This window comes from Hemiscyllium ocellatum, chromosome 12, assembly GCF_020745735.1.
Source record: "Hemiscyllium ocellatum isolate sHemOce1 chromosome 12, sHemOce1.pat.X.cur, whole genome shotgun sequence".
Classification (NCBI taxonomy): Eukaryota; Metazoa; Chordata; class Chondrichthyes; order Orectolobiformes; family Hemiscylliidae; genus Hemiscyllium; species Hemiscyllium ocellatum.
The window spans coordinates 28,813,258-28,832,990 of NC_083412.1; the positions used below are offsets into that span (position 1 = coordinate 28,813,258).

Genomic DNA, 19,733 nt, shown 5'->3' on the forward strand with positions numbered 1-19,733 from the left:
TACAACATCTCTGCAATCATTAAAATATTCATTCAATGGAACAGTTAATACAGGCTATGATATAGAACAAACACACTAGACAAACTATATGTGAGATTCAATATTTTGTCTAATATTCAGACGTAACTGAATCTGACGTTTCACAACATAGAGTAAAGAAATGTGGCTTCCCACTCAGTCATGAAATTACATGTGTGCAGCACACCAGACCAATGGAAAACTAATAAAGCTCACCACCACACTTATGAAGAATACACCATCATGGTATGCTGATGCATAACCACTTGATAGGATACCACACTCAGACCCCAGTGCAACTGCTTTTTGTTTGTGAAAGAAAGCTGTTTTTACAGATTAAGTATCAAGTTTATCAGTGCCAACACATGCCTGGAGTGCGGGTTTTGCACAGGTTAGAAGATAGCACTCTATGTACAGGTACTGGACACACTGAGCATCTTTTGAAATAATTGCTGTCAATCTTTTTTTCTGTAACATGAGATTTGAATACACAAAGAGACAAAAAAGTCATGAAGCAGGGATTCTTTGTTACAGTGGAATCAGATCATTATAGATATTTAGTCAGTTTGTTCAGATTTGTTAAGGTACATTTCTGGAGTGGGGGAGGGGGGGGGCATGCCTCCTGGCTTAGAGATAGGGACACTAATATTGTATCACAAGTGCCCCCATCAGGTCATTATAAATTTGAGAGGAAGTTAAGAATAAACAAGAAACCATTAACATGGAATGAAGTCCTTGAGTTCAGGAATCATTTATTTGTGTCCTCCTTTTCCCCCAAGAGATGTCTTTTCCGAAATACACCTATTTTTCCACAAGGGTCTCTCAACTATTCCATACCTTCCCTCCACACCTGCAGCAGGACGCTCTAGTACATTAATATTTGACTCATTTATTCAATCATGCTAAAATTACCTGTTGTATTTAACCTTTACAATTCATTTATTATTTTAATTTGTTTCTCTCTTTTGTAGAACAATCCCACCATCCTGGAAACAAGACTGGTGAAACTTTGTATAGCAATAAGACTTTTTCTGAGATAAGAAAATCAAGGCAGCATGGTGACTCAGTGGTTAGCACTGGTGCCTCACAGAGCCAAGGACCTGGATTTGATTCTAATCTCGGGTGACTGGCTGTGTGGAATTTGCACATTCTCCTCCTGTCTGTGTGGATTTCCTTCCATCGTCCAAAGATGTTTAGATTAGGTGAATTGGCCATGCAAAAATTGCCCATAGTGCTCGGGGTGTGTAGGTTAGGTGCATTAGTCAGGGAATAATAGGGTAGAGGAATGGGTTTTGGGGGTTACTCTTTAAAAGGAGGCGTGGACTTCTTGGGCTGAATCACCTGTTTCCATACTGTAGGGATTCTTAAAAAAATACTTATTTAAGATCCATGGCGTTACATTCTATTGGGAATAGAAACTGAACCAAAACATAACAAGAATTTTGGTTGATCAATTGAATAGGTCACTGGCCTTATTTTCTATGAAAACACAATTTGAATATGTGTATGAATTTTCTTTTCATGTACTTCTTGGCAAAGATTTAGTCATGGAAAGTTTGAGCTGGTCTATGGCTTAATAGTATATTTAATTGTAACTTCAATTGTTTTGAGATCAATTGAATTACTTATAATTAATAAGCAGTTAGTGCTGGCCTATTGGTGCTGGGTGTTCAATATTAGAGAGCAATAATTGACCCACGAGGTTGTATTTCATCAGTGAGTAGTTTAAGTAGATTCAATCACCATGTTTTTTTTATTGGCATTATGGGCTGCAATTGTCTAATGGAATATAGGAACAGGAATTGATCATTCAGCCCATTTAATATGATAGTTGTTAATTAAACACTTCGATGCTTTTTCACAGCCTATTCCACAGTCCTGTATGCCTCCAGTAATGAGAACTCTTTTAAATATCTACTTTAAACACACTGAAGGACTGAACTTCTGCAACCCTTTGTTATGGAGAATTCCAAGCCTCTAAGTAAAGAAATTTGTCTCATCTTGGTTATAAATGATATGCCCTTTATTTTTAAAATTGAGTTCCATGGTTCCAGTCTCCACAAACAGGGGAGACATCTTACCTGTATCTACCCTATCTATCCTGTGACGTGTTTCATTGGTTTCAATTAGATCATGTCTCATTCTTCAATAGTTCAGAAAATACAGGTTAGTTTGCCCAATCTCTCTATGTAGGGCAATTCTTGAAACAGGGCTGGTGAAACTTTGTACTACCTCCTCTATAGCATTAAGACCATTTCTGAGATACGAAAAACAAGGCAGCACACAGCTCTGCAGGTGCAGTCTAACCAAGCCCCGCAAAATTGAAAAAGCCTTCACTAGTCCTATGTTCAAATCCTCTTGCGTTAAAGGCTACCATTCCCTTAGACCTCCCAATAGCTTGCTACACTTGTTAATCTTTGATTTCTTATTGACGAGGGCACCCTAAGTCTCTTTGTACTCTTTCCTATCTCTTGCTATTTAAAAATAATCTGTACATCTAGTCATATCAAAGTGGATATATTAACGCTTTAACATTATTATATTCTATCTGACATGTTCTTGCCCATTCATTCAGCTTGTCCAAATCCTCTTGAAGTAATTTTATATCTTCCTCACAACATACATTCCCTGTTACCTTTGTATCATCCACAAATTTTGAAACATTACATTTGTTCCCCAAATCCAAATCATTTGCTGTGACCAGTTGGGGCTCAAGTACCTAGCTGAAAATGTGTTGCTGGAAAAGCGCAGGTCAGGCCACATCCAAAGAGCAGGAGAATCGACATTTCGGGCATGAGCCCTTCTTCAGGAGCTCATGAAGAAGCGCTCATGCCCGAAACGTCATTCTCCTGCTCTTCGGATGCTGCCTGACCTGCTGCGCTTTTCCAGCAACCCATTTTCAGCTCTGATCTCCAGCATCTGCAGTCCTCACTTTTTCGCTCAAGTACCGATCCTTGCTGAACCTCACTGCTCACAGCCTGTGAATGCGAGAATGACCATTTATTCCTTATGTGTTTCCTGCCTGTTGGCCAATCCATAATCAATGCTGGTACATTATTTCCTTTGTGGAAGGCAACTTCCTGTGGAGAGCTTTTCAAAAGCCCTCTGAAATTCAAGTATATTACACCCACTGATTCTGTTTTATCAATTTTGTTCATTACAGCAGCAAAAGTGTCAACATGTACATCAAAAACAATTTCTCATTCACAAATCCATGCTGTCTATGCAGAGTCAGATCATAATTATGAAATGTCCATTTATCATATTTTTTATAATCGATTCCATCAGTTCTCCTCATTGATGTAAGGCTAATGAGCCATTTTCTCTCTTGCTCCTTTCTTAAACAGTGGGGTGACATCTCCCAGCAGGAATCCTTCCAGAATCTATTAAATTTAGTAAGATGACAGCCAAAACATCAACTATTTCTGTAACTACGTCCTTCAACACTCTGGGATGTAAAGTCTCAGGTCTCAAGTACTTCTCAACTTTCAGTCCCTTTCATTTCTCCAGTAAAATGCTTTTACTAATTGCCCTGAAGTCCTCATTCTCCCTAGCCACTTGGGTCTATATCTCTCAGAGATTTCTTGCATGTACATCAGTGAAAACAGGCACGAAGTAATAATTTAGTTTCTCTGCTATTTCTCTGTCAAGTCTCCAGTATAAATTGTCCTGATTCTGCCTGTGATGGACACACATTTACATCAGCCAAATGTTTCTTTTTTATACACATATGGAAGCTTTAACAATCTTATTATGTTTTGTGTTGGAGAGATAACATTCACATTATATTCCCCATTTCTTTATCAATTATTTACTCCTCCTTTTGTCTATTTAGAAAACTTCCCAAAACTCAAATTTACTACTTTTCTAGTAACTTTATAAGCCTTTTCATTTGATCTTGTACAATCTTAACTTCCTTCATCTGACTCAGTCGACTGATTTCCAGAAGCACTTTGACAAGGTGCCTCACAGGAGGCTGCTAAATAAGCTAAGAGCCTATGGTGTTCAGGGCAAGGTATTGGCGTAGACAGAGGATTGGCTGACTGACAGAAGGCAGAGAGTAAGGATAAAGGGTCTTTTTAAGATTGGCAGCCGGTGACTAGCGGAGTTCCACAAGGGTCAGTGTTAGGTTCACGATACTCACATTATACATTAACAATCTGGAGAAAAGAACGGAGGGCATTTTTGCTAAGCTTACCAAGATATGTGGAGGGACAGAGGGTGTTGAGGAAGCTGGGAAGCTGCAGGAGGACTTGGACAGACTAAGAGAGTGGCAGGCAGAATACAAAGTGGGAAAGTGTTAATTCTGCACTTTGGGAAGAACTGAGATATAATCTATTTAATTTCTGTAGCAGGGAGGTTTTGTTACATTACAGGAAAACAATTGTGTCCAAATGATGTAAATTGCAAATGTACAGTTTTTCCAGATACAATAGCTATGTCATTTTCCGTACGCACTTTCATCTGTGATTTCCTCAGCATTGTTCAACATAATAAGAGCAATATTTCATTGTACACTACATCTGTGCTAACAAAACGATTAATTCCAGTCATTTCACAAGAAATGACCTAACTTTTCATTGATTTTAGTGTGTTATCATCCACAGATCGGAAACTGGTTGAACTCCCAAGTTCCTTAACTTTGTCCAATACTAATAGCCTTTTAACCACACAATTCCACACATTACAAACATTTATCAACTGGCCAATACTGCATTTTGGAAAGACTGCCACCATTGGGTGAAACCTCTTGTGACCAAAACAATGCCCTGTCTTTGATCTGCATCTTCAACATCATCCTTCAAATCTTATATTGTTTAGTTTTGAATACTATATTAAACCAGTTGCATAATTCAAGGTGTAATGTACATTGAACTGCACCTGATACATCAATTGACTAGCATTTTTGGGTTTTATTCTCTTATTCCAAATCTCAAACTTATCAATGATGTTTCTGACCTAATTTCTCTTAGTTTTAGTTCTTCTTTCATATTGTAACCTGCAAACTGTACCTAGACAGTCTTGACACTTTGTTAACTTTATGCCATATTTGATGTATTGCTGATTGCACCCATTGTGCTATAAGCACTTCTCAAAAGGAATGCTTTCCCAGGATTTATTTTTAGTGTTTCTGACATTTGTTCTGGGAATATAAATTTATCTGCAACCTAACTCTTTGTCTGTACTAGATACTTTGACACAATTCAAAACTCAAGTGTCAGCATAGATTAGGGAATGTCCAAATGAACTTTTTGCAGTCCTGCATACAGTCTACTGAATTCTATTTTGTGGTCTTCCATGGTACTATTTTCAATATTTCTCAATTTGATACAATATGACCACATCTCATAAACATTCAATAAAGCATATCTTTGATAAATATTATCTATGCAAATTAACAATTTGTCCAAACATTCATCTGTGTTCTTCATCAGGATCCAATTCCAAACAAAAATTTACTCCTTAACCTACTTCACTTTGGCAATGATGTGCTAAGGCCATACAATACTTTCTTTATGGTTAAGAAGTAACCCAGCTCCACATGGCTAGTGGCTTCATAACGTCCCTATAGATCCTGTCTATGCAATCCTCTGACTCTTACTATTGTTATGTCCATGATTGTATACATAACCACAAGATGCATTCTCAACTTGCCCAGCTGACCTGCTATCCCATAATTCTAAAATGTATTTTAGAATAAGTATAATTTATACTGAGAGTAAGTATAAACCTACGACAAAAACTTACTAGTAAATTCACATTGCATCAATAAACTAACTTCATTTTCCTTCAGCTTACTTTATTACTTTATTTCACTTCAACTTATTTTAACTTTACTTCTTATTTGGTAGTGTTGGTTGCTAAAATCCAAATACTTCTCATTTATTTCTTTCTAAATGATACTTTTCTTCTAATTTTAAGCTAACTAAACTCACTTCCTGACAGTAACTTCTCCTCATCCAATTCACTTATAGTTTTTCCACAGTGTAACTCTTGGATTTTTACTAACACTCAGCCTGGCTGTGGAGTGAAGGCATTTCCCACATTCTCAGTTGTCCCCATTCCTAGAAGGTGAGTATATGTCTTGAGCCTCTCTCTCAATCTGCTGTCCGCTAGAAATGTATCCTGCAGGTCCAACTATCTCTACTCCCAGTAGGTTCCCGGTCTCCATGTCCCGCTTTCCCTTGTACTTTCAATGTAATAAATAATATATCCATGAATATTTTATGCCACCAGACCCTCATGATTTATTGAATATCATGTGAGGTGCCCATAGTTCATTCCTGGGTAATAAGTCATGAGTCTGGCTGTTCATTTGAGTGGCTTAGCTGGTGATTAAGCTTTATGTTTCAGTAAGACATAGCTTGCTTTAGTTCACAGACATAAGAAGCAGTTAATTAATTGATTAACAGATTAAGTATGAATTTAAATCAAACTATGGCTTTTAAAATTAGAATTTTTACAATACAGATTGTCCCAACTGTTTCATGTCTATGTGACTCTAGTCCCACACCAAGGTGATTGATTCTTACCTGCTCTCTGTGGGCCCTGATGAACGATGCATGTGAATGTAACAGCATGAAGAATGTCATATGGACTGCGGCAATCGAGAAGGCAGCCCACTACCACTCTCTCAGGGCAGGTGGGTATGGATCAGTTGAGCACACATTCTTAGAATGAATCATTAAAAGCAGTCCCTCAAGTAAAACCCCAACGATAAAAGTTTTACAAACAAAACCAAAGTCAGATGCCATTCTCTCTCTATAGGTCGGCGGTACTAAAGAAACCTTGCTGATATGTAGCTCCAGGTTGGGGCCTTCAGGAATATCCCACATCTGCAGTATTTATTCCAAGTTGGACTTGAACAGTATTCTTTAATTTTACAAACTCAGATTAATGTACAGATCAATGACAGCCTGGATTTGGAGCGACATAGCATGCTTCCCCAACAGATGCTTACCGAAGTGATGCGTAAAAATAAAAACACTGTAAAGGTTTTCTGCAAAATATGGCTGTTTGAAAATCTTATATTGAATAAGATATCTTACATTGAAAGACAGGGGACTGAAATTCCTGGCTTTGCTAATTTCAATGTTTAACATAAAGGTGACAGGAGTAATAATTTGTGGAGTGTAGATTGCAGTGCTGATAGGGCCATTTCAGATGTCTATTCTACTCTGGAGATCCCTGCTCTTTCAAAAATGGATGGAAGGACATCAGTAAAATTTGAGAGAATAAATAAGATACATATATGGAACTCCTACAGCTTTCTTGAGCAGTATGGTCAGTGACAAAGTGAATCGCTAGGTATTGTTCTACAATGACCTTAACAAACTGCTGTGACAAAATTGCTACAAATCCAGTTGTTTCATGGTATTGTATGTACAGTAGTTCATTTAACTGTAACTGTATAATTACTGCACGTAGTTTCTATATTTTTGTGCATATAATTTTCAGTGTATCCCTATTAAAATGTTATATGCTAGACTGCATTTTTATGTATTAACTTTCTCTACCTATAATTTCACTCGACAATATATCATACCGTGTTTCAGATTGTATGGTTGAATTATTTTGCCTTTGATCATTTATTGTGGTGTAACTAATTCATCCATTCTCTGTTGTATTGTGCAATATCCTCTTTTCATATTCTATTGTATTCTATTTTATAGTAAAATCCAGTGTCTTAATTTATTTTTCTCTCAGTCAATTACCTAACAGGTGGCACAGTGGCATGGTGGTTAGCACTGCTGCCTCACAGTGCCAGAGACCCAGGTTCAATTCCCACCCCAGGCAACTATCTGTGTGGAGTTTGCACATTCTCCCTGTGTCTGCGTGGCTTCCTCCCACAGTACAAAAATGTGCAGGTTAGGTGAATTGCCATGCTAAATTGTCCACAGTGTGAGGTGAAGGGATAAATGTAGGGGATTAAGTTTGGATGGGCTGCTCTTCAGAGGGTCAGTGTGGACTTGTTGGGCCGAAGGACCTGCTTCCACACTGTAAGTAATCTAATCTATGGCTGTTTCTTCTTTGCACTGATTTGTAAATTTATTGTGTTATTGAATATTATTGAAATAAAAATGTTTAGAACTTATATTTTATTAAAATAATGTTGAACATAGGATGACTGAAATCTAGAGGCAGGAGACATATACAAGCATTTGCATGCGTTTCCTCTGGGTGCTCCGGTTTCCTCCCACAGTCCAAAGATGTGCAGGTTAGGTGGAGTGGCCATGCTAAATTGCCCATAGTATCCAGAGTTGTGTAGGTGAGATGGATTAACTGTGGGAAATGCAGGGTTACAAGGATAGGTTTTGGTGGGGGGGCTCTTCGGAGGGTCAGTGTGGACTCAATGGGCTGAAATGACCTGCTTCCGAACTGTAGGGATTCAATGATTAGATAACTTAGGTGCTTCAAAGAAATTTCTTTAAGTTTTACATTGCAGGGGTTGATCGAGATTTTCTTTCAATTCGGACTTTCATCGAGCTTTTCAGAGGCCTTCACTGAACAGCTGAGGTTCTTTTTTATTTTAAATATAGAAGTAAAACTAAAACTGTACACATCTTAAAGGGTTTGGTTTTACATTGCAAAGGTTTTATTTTGAAAAGCCGGAGAGTATTTTTTTAAAATAAGGAATTGTGCTTTCATTTTGAGGAGTCCCCTACATGAGATCGGCTCTGGAGAAGATTGTTTCTCTTCACGGAATTTATTGAAGAGGAGTTGTTTTTTATTGAGATAATCAGCTAAGTGGTTGATTTTATTCAAGATGACTCTGTGATTCAAAGGTCACATTTCCCTTCATTTTGAGAGGAAGGGCAAAACTATGGTCAATGACCTCAGCTGGTGTAGAGGCTCATGGGAATATCTGAATTTTCTCTGTTTTCCTTAAAATAAATGGCATGAATCTGTGAATTTAAATTTTTAACATTTATCCCTCTTCTGGATATATTAACTGATTGTCAAGGTTAAAAGGACAATATTGTCAGTATTTCTGATTAAAGTATTTTATCATGAATAAAATTAAACTTATTGGAAGCATTTCAAAGCTCAACGTTTGTTGGTGATGCGTTCAAATCAATGAAAGAAAACTTAACTAATAATAAATGTAATTTTGTCTAAAATGTACTTCTGTTCTCCTCTTGGCTTTAATTCAGATTTTCTTAGTATTTTTTCTTTGTTCCTTGTTTGAAATGGGTTCAAGGTAGGGGAGCAGACTCTCAAAGCAATCGGTCATGTAAGGATTCTTACTGGGAATTAAGTTAGAAGTAATGGCTCATTTAATCAGTGGACATTGTGTGTCCATAGTTAAGGTAGACCAAGCTCTACATGGTGAAGTGTTCCATGTGAAACCTGAGGCATAGCTTATAGTTGTGAGGGGATGGACAGCTATGTTGCTATCTATCTCACTAGAACAGCTACCAAATGTGATCTCTGTACTGCAGTTACTGGGCTAGCTTTGGTGTGAGAGATTAAAATGCTATTCAATTCTTATGAGGTGAAAAGAGACATATTTATAATTTTTGGTTTCGTGTCCTCCCTTTTCTTCTCTGACAGTGCAGACCTGGCAGAAACCTGAATGGCTGGATCACTCAGGAGGAGACAACTGTGGACATCATGGCTTGACAACATCAAATGATTTTTGACCATTCAAAGATATATCAAGCTGCATGCTTACAACCCCCAATTCTCCTTCATTAGAGGTTGACCAGTTTAACAGACTAAAAAAGCTGTGCCTTAATCCCGGTTAAACTTCGGATGAGACCTGACAGGGTTTCAGAAACAATAAGAATGAATTTGGTGTGTAGTGTTGTCAACAAATTTGAGGTCACATTCAAGGGTATAGATAGTTTTAAAAGGGTATAATTTAAGGATGCCAATCATAAGTATATATCTGTCTTGCCAACACTGACAGCATGCTTGGGCACAAGCCAAAGGTTATTATGGTATACTTTGAAGTAAGAGCTTACCAAACTATTATGAATTGGGGATTGAGATATGAGCTCTTCAATTAATTCTGATCCTTGCAAGTAAGCCTTTTAAACTTCTTATTGATTTATTTCATTCTCCTAGTCCTTATTTGACTGTCTTTATTAAAGCCAGAATATATCTTTGCATAAGACCTTTAGAGGTGTTTGGAGAAAGTTTAAGAAAGGTAACATGAAATCAGGAAGTCCCCAAAGTGCAGACATATTGTTTCCCTCCTTACCTGAACGTTTGAACCGAGATTTGAAAACCGCTTTACCTAAAAAATCAGAATGTTGTCAATATTATGTTGTGACTAAACATGCAGGCGATTTGCATGCTTCTGAAGAGAAACTGCTTTTATTACTGGCTTCGCTATGAGATACGGTGCTGGAGAATCGGGCCACTTTTGACTCTGGGAACACAACTAGAACCAACGCATGAAATGTCTTTGTCCATCATTTGCTCACAGACATAAATCTATTTATTCAAATTAGATGCTTTGCATTCATAGCCAAGCCTGTAACCTTATTCTTTATGAATAATGCCCAGAGCAGGAGCACAAACCTGGAACCTGTTGATTATATGTAAGGAGTTATTAGGTGCAAAACCAAGTCTTAAACATAGAGTACATGGTTAAAGACCATATTTCCACAATAACTGCTTGTATGGGGAGATATTAACAGTGGGACCAGGAGTTGGCCTTTCCACTCCTTGCATCTGCTGCACTCAGTTAAATCATGGCTGATCTGCAGTCTCATATTTCTGCCTTTTCTTCATAACCCCTGATATCCTTACTTAAGAAACAGCATCTATCAATTTAAATCCAATCGTTCCCAACTATCCATGGCCTTATTGGGAGCGAATTCCAGATGTGTTTAATGAATGGTTCGATCAGTTTTGGACATTAAACAAACAAATTATTGTGTGCCTATACTATATAAAAATAATTTTTTGGTGATGATCAATTAGGATATGCAGATCCTAAAGTGACACTTGAATGGCTATTAATGCCTGATGAAGGGCTTTTGCCCGAAACATCGATTTTCCTGCTCCTCGGATGCTGCCTGACCTGCTGTGTTTTTCTAGCACCACTCTCATCTTGACTCTAATCTCCAGCAGCTGCAGTACCCACTTCTGTCAGGCTATTAATGCTACCAAGGAAAGCCACTCAGACAGCCATTCTTCTGCCATTCACATGAGTTGGGAAAACTCCAGGTACAGCCCCCCTCCTTTGTCTACCTATGCACCTCGTAATAGAGAAAGCTATCTTTATGCAGGAGAAGGTTATTGGGATTAGGTGCTTCTGAGATGAGTGGCTGGATGGCCCTGAGTCACCCAAAGGGAAGAAATGAGTGTTGAAGAAACTATAATTGTTTTCTCATGAACCTTCAGCCTACCCTCTCGGATACTTGCAGATCCTCTGTTAACTGGGGACCTCAGGGCAGGACCTCACACCTCGTTTAAGATCTCATACACCAAGAACACAAAGTGGAAGACAATTAAATTACTTTGAAATTTTCTTTGAGGACCTAAAAGGCCAGCAAGCTTTCCTTTACCTTCACAAAAAAAAACAGTGGCCCTTCCTTGGATAGGGTTTAGCTCCCCTCACTAACCACAATTCGCATTCCCAAGTGCTGCAATGCACTTACCGTGTGCCTGGGACAAATCTCATGAGTCGCCAGCGGAAGCTTCTTGCTACTCAAAAATCTGCTTTGGCGATTGGATTGTGAATTTGGCTGGGTGGCCAAAGTGGAAACAAGACTTAGCAAATAAAATCTACCAAGCTTCACATTGATGATGATTAGATCTGTTGTCTATCATGGATGTTCCTCTCAGCAACAATTTTGCCTCAAGTTTGAACCAACCATGAAATGTTTAACTATAACACCTGAATCAGGTCTTTAGCTCAGTGGTTAGCACTGCTGTCTCACAGCATTAAGGACCTGGGTTTGATTCCAGCCTTGGGTGACTGTGTGTGGAATTTGCACATTCTCCCTGTGTCTGTGTGGATTTCCTCCCACAATCCAAAGATGTACAGGTTAAGAGAATTGGCCATGCTAAAATGCCTGCAGTGTTCAGGGATGTGTCGGGCAGGTGGGTTACGGTCTGGATGGGTTGCTCCTTGGAGGTGCAATTGGGCCTTGTGACATTGCTCACCTCTTTGACAAAGGCCAGTTAATTTCATAATGTGGCTCACTAGCAGCAGAACCGAATTGTCCTACAACCACAATAAAAAAGGTTCTCTCCCATTCTTTCTCCTCGTTGACTTCAACCATGTTTTCAGAGGGGGATCTGTCCTTCTCCACTCTCACATGGTCACTGTGGACATATATTGCTCTTCTTTCTGCTCCTTCAGTTGAGCTATATAATGCATGTGTCAATATGCTACACATGGGGAGGATTAGATTATTTTCACAGAGGATAGTAGACCTTTGGAAAGCCAGTAGTTTACTGCACATCTACAAAAGAGAGCTAAACCTGTTCCTAACTAAAGAGAAGTTCGTGGTATTTGAAACATTAAGTGTAATACTTGAGCCATTTAAATCATGGTCAACATTTTAATCACTTAAAGTGGACAGGTAGGGGGAGAATCAGGCAGACATTTTCTAATATTTAGTTCTTAAATTGGCCTCTAATTAGTTATGCTTTCGCCTCTCTCCCAGGAGATTACATGGCAACTGATAAGCTCATTCTTTATGCTATGTTCTTACATACAGATGTACATTGGATTAGTGGGACTCAAAATAATCTCGTACGATTAAAGTTTTTGTTTTGGTTCTAAATCACTTGCAGATTTGTTAAAAGATTAGTTAACATTGTTCATTCCCAGAATACTTTAGTATTTCATGCATCACAGAACAATTTAGCTGACGGTGTTGTTTAGCTTTGGCTAAAAGTGCTGGTTGTGTGAGATAAGAGAATAATCTATGGACAAAACAATTAGTCGCTTGCTTAATAATTAGCAGATTGACCAGGCGAAAGAAAAACAGAAATCACTGGAGAAACTCAGCTGAAAATTTTGTTCAAACAAACTCATGGCTAGTGGTTGTATTTACAGTAACTGTGATCAGACTATAATAATTCAACAAGGACTCTGCTTTTTGGAAGCCTAAGATTTTAAGCTTTCCTTAAGCTGTTGGTAAAAAAAATCAAAGTAACACGGATGGATGCTGGTTACCCAGGATAAAAATGACAAAAATATCTTTTATTTCTCTGTATGCTTGTAAATTAGAAGCATTGCAATGTCAAAATCTGACAAGAGCAGGCATGATGGGCAAGCTGGTAATATTTATTTCATCCCATTATTTTTGTGTATTGGTCATCTGAACACCAAGAATAATACAGATTGTATAAAGAATGAACTATCCTTTGACATACTTTCGAGCCGTGGGATTTCTCATTCATTGTACTGGAGACTGACTCTTGTGTACAGAGGAATCTCGATTATCCGAATACCAATGATCTGAAAATCAGATTATCCAAAGGAGATCTGAGGTCCCAATGGAAACATTACATCAAAGATGTGTTTTCAACAGAGATTGCGTCTTTTGTTTACAGTCATTAGACAGGCACCATCTCCAAATGAGTGTCTGCTTGCGTGCTCTCTCTCCTCACACTTTTCCTGGAGTTCTACACAGGGGTGTACCCTAAACCTCCCTTCCCCAGATAATCGATTGAACATTGTCCTGTACAGGAATGTTGCAGTAATAGGTGTGTGTGTGTGTGTGTCAGCTGCTGCAGTCTTGTTGTTTGTGTACAGTCCAGCTGCCCCAGAGAGGGAGTGGTGGTGGGGGGGGGGGGGGGGGGGGAGGGGCAGGTGTATGTACGGGGTTGGGGGCAGGGGGTGGTATTGGACGGTGTTGGGGGTGGGTGTTGGACAGAATTGGGGGCGGGGGGCGGTATTGGATGGGGTTGGGGCTGGGCAACGGTATTGGACAGGGTTGGGGGTGAGGGCAGTATTGGACGGGGTTGGGCTGGGGGTGGGGCGGTATTGGATGGGGATGGGGGTGGGGGGGTGATATCGGACAGGGTTGGGGGTAGGGGGACGGTACTGGACGGGGATGGGGGTAGGGGGGCAGGTGTTGGATGGTATTGGAGTTGGGGGGCGGTATTGGACAGGGTTGGGATGCGGCCGGCGGTATTGGACGGAATTGGGGGTGGGGGGCGGTATTGGACGGGGATGGGGGTGGGGGGGTCCGTGTTGGACTGGGTTGGGGTGGGTGTTCATGCGCTGTGTGCTGCTGCCATCCCCTGAATGGGGAGCAGACGTTAAAAACTCCGAGCCCCAGAGGAAAGGCATTTAATCGATTAACCGAATAATCGATTATCTGAACGAGATAGTGCCTGCCCATTACATCTGGATAATCGAGGTTCCCCTGTACGTGGATTTTGATTGCTTACATGAAATACTTACAGGATGTCAGCAGTTCAGATGGAAACTGGACAGTATAGTGTGGAATCATATATCATAACGCTCAAAGATTCAGTGAAGTACTTTATAGGATGACAAAATATGTAGCTGATGAAATGAAGTTTATCAACAGATTTGTAATTAGTTTCCTTGTGTTTTTGGGAACAACTATAACTTTTTTGCAGTGAATGTTGAGCTGCACCAAGTTGTCATAGCTACTGCATCACAGATAATCATTTTCCTTGATTGGGAATTGATTGAACACTTTAATAGAAACAAAAACAGAGAGTACTGGAGAAAGTCAACAGGGTCTGGCACCATCTGTGGAGAGAGAAACAGAGTGAATGTTCTGAGTCTGGATTGACTGTTCTCCTGCTTCTGTTCCAAGGAGTGAACTCAAAATATTAACTTTGCTTCGGGGCCTGCTATTGTCTCTGGACCTGCTGAGTTTCTCCAGCACCCTCTACTTTACTTTTGTTATTGCCAGCGTCTGCAGTACTTTGCATTATTTGAACATTTTCGTGGAACGTGATAGGATCGTTCTGCGGTACTAGGTGACTGGGTGGAACTTGGCAGGATGTGAGTTGTACAGTGCTTTGACAGTTTGTGATTGGCTAAAAATGTTGGTAGAATGTCCTTGATAAAGCATAGTTCACTATAGGTGGAAAAAGCAAAAACGTAGCAAAAGATTTTGTAATGTTACTGAACTACTGGATAATATCCATTAATTAGGAAAAGAGAAAAATTCCCACATTTAAGAAAGAAGAAAATTGCTAACTAGATTTGATGGTCCAACTTGGGCAGAAATACCACAGGAGAAATTTACCATTTTTTGTCTGAGGAAATAAAATGAAAATGCTTTGTCATGTTAATTTGTCACAGTGCTACCGTAACTGTGGCATTACAACTCTAGTTCTGTTCAATTTTGTGAAAAGATCACATCTTAAATTAATGATTTAATGAAGGGAGGGGTACTTACTGCAAGGCAGTGAGGGATCGTATTTCAATATTGATCCCATAAAGTCCCATTGCCAGCTGTCCCAGGTGACGACATTTCCATCTTCACAGTCCAGTTGCAATATTGACTGATGTCCTTTTGCATAATCCCACAATCTGAACAAATACAAGTCTCCAACAAATATCTTCCGATCCAATCTCAACCGGTCAGCCCTTCGACTGTGCTTTCGACCAAGAACCAAGCTACCATTGTGGGCAAGGCTGTAAGCATTGTTCAGTGTTCTTGAAAGCACATGTATTTTATTCAAGTATACATGTGCTTCACGAGTATTTCCATTCCACGTTAAGCACACAGTGTGCCAATTACCTAAGGAAATACCATTCTCTACATCAATCTGCTTATGAAACAACCAGATTCTGGGTTTTCTGTTTTTTATCATGATGCCAAGTTCATGATGGGGTACAGAACGTGCACGTTTCATGTCTGTATTATAGGTAAATACTACCATCCCATCTTTATTATTCTGTCTTAGCCTGATGTTTATGCAGAGTGTGAAACTACCAAGTGAAGGAATGTTTACTTCTGGTGACAGCGTCCCATATTCATCTGGTGCATAAAGCTGGAAAACTGCTTTTTGACCTTTGAGTGAATCGCATGTTCCTGAAGGAATGGGAAGATAAAGAAAACAAAATTAACAAGTGATCATCGCCATTGGAGTTTCAGATCAAAGAAGAAAGATGTTTGAATGCTCAACAGCCAAAAGTCAAAGAACAATTTCTATTTCATTTGAAAAAATGCTGCTTCCGAACACCATTCTCATCTCTTGGTCTAGGTTAGTCTGCTGGGAAAGTGTGTGCACAATAGGAACTTAATTGTACCTTGCCTGTGATAACTCCTTGGTTGAAGACAAGTGTTTTGAAGTAAGTGCTTTGGGGAATAGACCAATGAAAAATGTACTAATGAGCAGGAGATGATATACAATTGAATATGATGACTTTTTAAAATTAATTTAAAAGTTTATAGAATATAAAGGATGGGGGGGGGGGGCAGATGGGAAAAATTGAGTCTGAAAGCGACAAAAGTTCCATGTGTTTCAACAACATTTGCATAAGGTAGGGTCAGAGTTCAAAGTGTCGTATTGTGTGGTCATGGAGAGAATGTGTAAGTATCAACTCTGGGTTAAAATAAAGTAATGCTGGTTTCTGACCCTCTCATTTAAAGCAGTGAGTGTATCATAGTTCAAAAATAACTGGCTCTTCCACTGTTGAATTACTGGAAACTTTGATTTGCCTGCATGATGATTTCACACAAATCTGATAGTATAGAGACAGTTCAGTAACTGCTGTCTTTTCTCCATAAGTATGACCATTACTTACAGAGATGCATGGTTGAATGTTGGTGTCTGTGATAGAAGTTCCAAAATGGCTGTAGTGAAGATCGGTACTTTTAACACTATTTAAACAACGTGGATTAAAATCTTCATTAAAATAATCGAAGGACGAATGAATACTGTAAACAGTTGTTTGCTAATAATACTGGCAGTATACCAATTACTTGCACTTAACTTCAGTTTACATCAAGTTGTGAAGTTTTCATTTTTGTTTTCAGTGATTTTCTGACTCAACTCATTATCAGAAGCTCACTGCAATATGGCACTTTGTTTGAGCAGGTATATTTATTCCAACTAACAATGTTTACACTCAAACTCCAAATGCAGTGTCATGCGTGCATTAAGCCATTTAGAAGAAATGGGTTAATAATGACACAAAGGCAAAGGTGGTGCCAATGGATTACATAATAGAAAACTGTTTCAGTCCTCTGTTCAAAGACGATTTATATTTACAAAGCTTGATGTTGTGGACACATCAAAATTTGAGCTCAATGACATTCACTTTTTGGGTTCTCTACGAGATCTGAAATAGTGTCCATGACTTATTTGTGAGGTGAGTTGTGCCAGATACATAGTAATGAAGGCATTAGTACGATTTCAATGAATGTTCCCTGAAGGCATGCTTCAGGGGCAAATGCTAATTTGATACCAGTGGTGCCCCTGGTGCAGCTACGTTACTCATATACCCACTGTAGGTTGGTTAGCTCAGTTGGATGGTCGACTAGTTTGTGATGCACATTAACATCAACAATATGAGTTCAATTCCTACACCAGTTCAGGTTACCATAAATCTCCTGTCTTCTCAACCTGACCCTCGCCTTGGTGTCATGACCTTCAGTTGTCTCTTTCTCTAATGAGGGAGTGGGAAGATGATGACTTTATGTTATCTTTAACATGAAGGCCAATTCTATACACATTTTTGATTCATTTGTCATCTCCTTAGTTCTATTATTAATTTCCCAGATTCACTTTCTGTGTTCACTAAGTCAATTATTTTCCTTTTCAGGAATCAAAATATATCTTATCTGCTTTTACATTTGATCAGTCACTTTCTCTCATATTCTACTTTTTCTCCTCCTCCATAAGCTTTTAGTCATTCCACACAGACTGCCCAGCAAAGACACAGATGAATAAACAGTATAAAATTGATGCAAAAACAGAAATTGTTGGAGAAGCTCAGCATGTCGAGCAGCATCTTTGGAGAAAAAGCAGAGCTAATGTTTTGGGTCCAATGATCCTTCACCCAAATATACATTGAATGGGTGTAAGTTCTTTGTATTTCATGATCATGTACACATTGTTAGGGTTATCTAATTTAGCTTCCACCAGAGTATTTTTCACTGCATATTTAGAATGAAGCGTTGTTGCTAAATTTGCTGATAATGCAAAGAAAGGTAGGAAAGCAATTGTAATGAGAGCAGATGTTTGTAAATGGATTTAAGCAAGTTAAGATAGGCAAAAATTTGGCAAGTGGAATCCACATATTGACAGGAAGAATAAGAAAGCAACATTTTATTTAACTAGAGAGTGACAGTAAAATTGGGATATGGATGCACTAGTTAATGAATCATAAAATGTTAGTAGGCTGGTGCAGCAAATGATTAGGAATGCAAATGTTGTTGTTTATTAAGACAGGACTGGAATACAATAGTAGGAGTGTTTTGTTACAATTGCACAGGACGTTGGTGAGGCCACATCTGGAATGCTGTACACAGTTTCAGACTCCTCATTTAAGAAAGAATATAGTTGCATTAGAAGCAGGGCAGAGAATGTTCATCTGACTAATCCTTGGGATAGAGGAATTAAATTATGAAGAAAGAATGGACATTTAGAACATGGAGAGGCGATCTCATTGAAACAAATGGAGTCTTGAGGAGAGTTGATGAGGTGGGTGCTGAAAGGGTTAATACATTGTATGATAGACAAGGAAAAGGGGAAGCTGTTTGAAAAATGAGTGGTGTCCCATTTAAGCTGGAGTTGCAAAGAATTTTTTCCTCTCAGAGGGTTGCTACTCTGGAATTTTCTTCCTCAGAGAGCAGTGGAGACAGTGTCATTAAGTATTTTTAAGGTTATGTTGGACAGATTTCCGACTGAAAATGGAGTCAAAGAGTACAGGGGCAGACAGGAATACAGAATCCACAATGAGATCAGCTACTGAATGGCAGAGCCATTCAGGGGGCTGATTGGCCTACATTTGGTCCTAATTTTAATGCTTTAAATGTTCATACCTAAAGAAGTTTTCAAATTGAATGAGAATAGACCTGCTGAAAACACTTTCATAGAGCTAGTTGTGTGCATTGGGATGAACTTTTAGAACTTGTTACATGGAGAAAACTGTGGTTTTCCTTTTCTGTTTTGTAATTGTTTTGTACAACTATGACAACATGGTTGAGGTCATTGGACTCAAGTGCTGACAAACAAGTTGGAGTGAGCATCAACTACAGATTGTGTAAAGGGTGTGAATGGAAACATTCCTTAACTTTAACCAGGCAATACCTCAGCATTACGTTAGGCATAATCAATGATCACTTTCCTGGGATGGTGTTAACAGTAAGAGGAGAGGTTCTGGCACATTTTATTTTTATTTTTATCTTTAGCCCACTGATGTCATCATACTGATGTCATCAACCTGTCTTTCGAACAGGTGCTTATTGCTTGATCTCTATTAACAAACATGAGTGTTAACTGTCAGGTCAAATTGCAGCATCAGACATGGCTTTCAAAGAAAATTGACCTATTAAAAATTACTTCCTTAGTTCACAAATATGAAACAATACTGTTCTTTACAGCGATAATACAATGTGGCTCAGCAAGTCAATCCAGTGCACACCCATGAGAATGTCAGACATAGTTCTGTAACATAACCATTATCAGCCAGATACATGGAATAATCATCCAGTGCAGCATATAGGAAATTTAGCTCCAATTGATTAAAGAGATCACACAAAAAAAACAGGCTGTGAAACTATGAAACTTGTTATGAAAAACAT

The 19,733-nt window shown here is 38.8% G+C and overlaps 1 protein-coding gene across 6 annotated transcripts in view; it reads right to left on the reverse strand.

Annotated features, from left to right (window-relative positions):
- The window catches only part of LOC132820996 (adhesion G-protein coupled receptor G2-like), a 199,843-nt gene that overhangs the window by 160,579 nt on the left and 19,531 nt on the right, over positions 1–19,733 (reverse strand). For 3 of the 6 annotated variants that reach the window (XM_060833453.1, XM_060833454.1, XM_060833451.1), the window contains exons 3-4: positions 15,375–16,013; positions 10,226–10,261 (exon numbers count right to left, since the gene is read on the reverse strand). In XM_060833453.1, coding sequence (XP_060689436.1) covers positions 10,226–10,261; positions 15,375–16,013 — 675 coding nt within the window. Of the gene's footprint in view, positions 1–10,225; positions 10,262–15,374; positions 16,014–19,733 lie in introns of those variants that run through there. The other 3 variants (XM_060833455.1, XM_060833452.1, XM_060833456.1) reach the window with 2 other exon arrangements.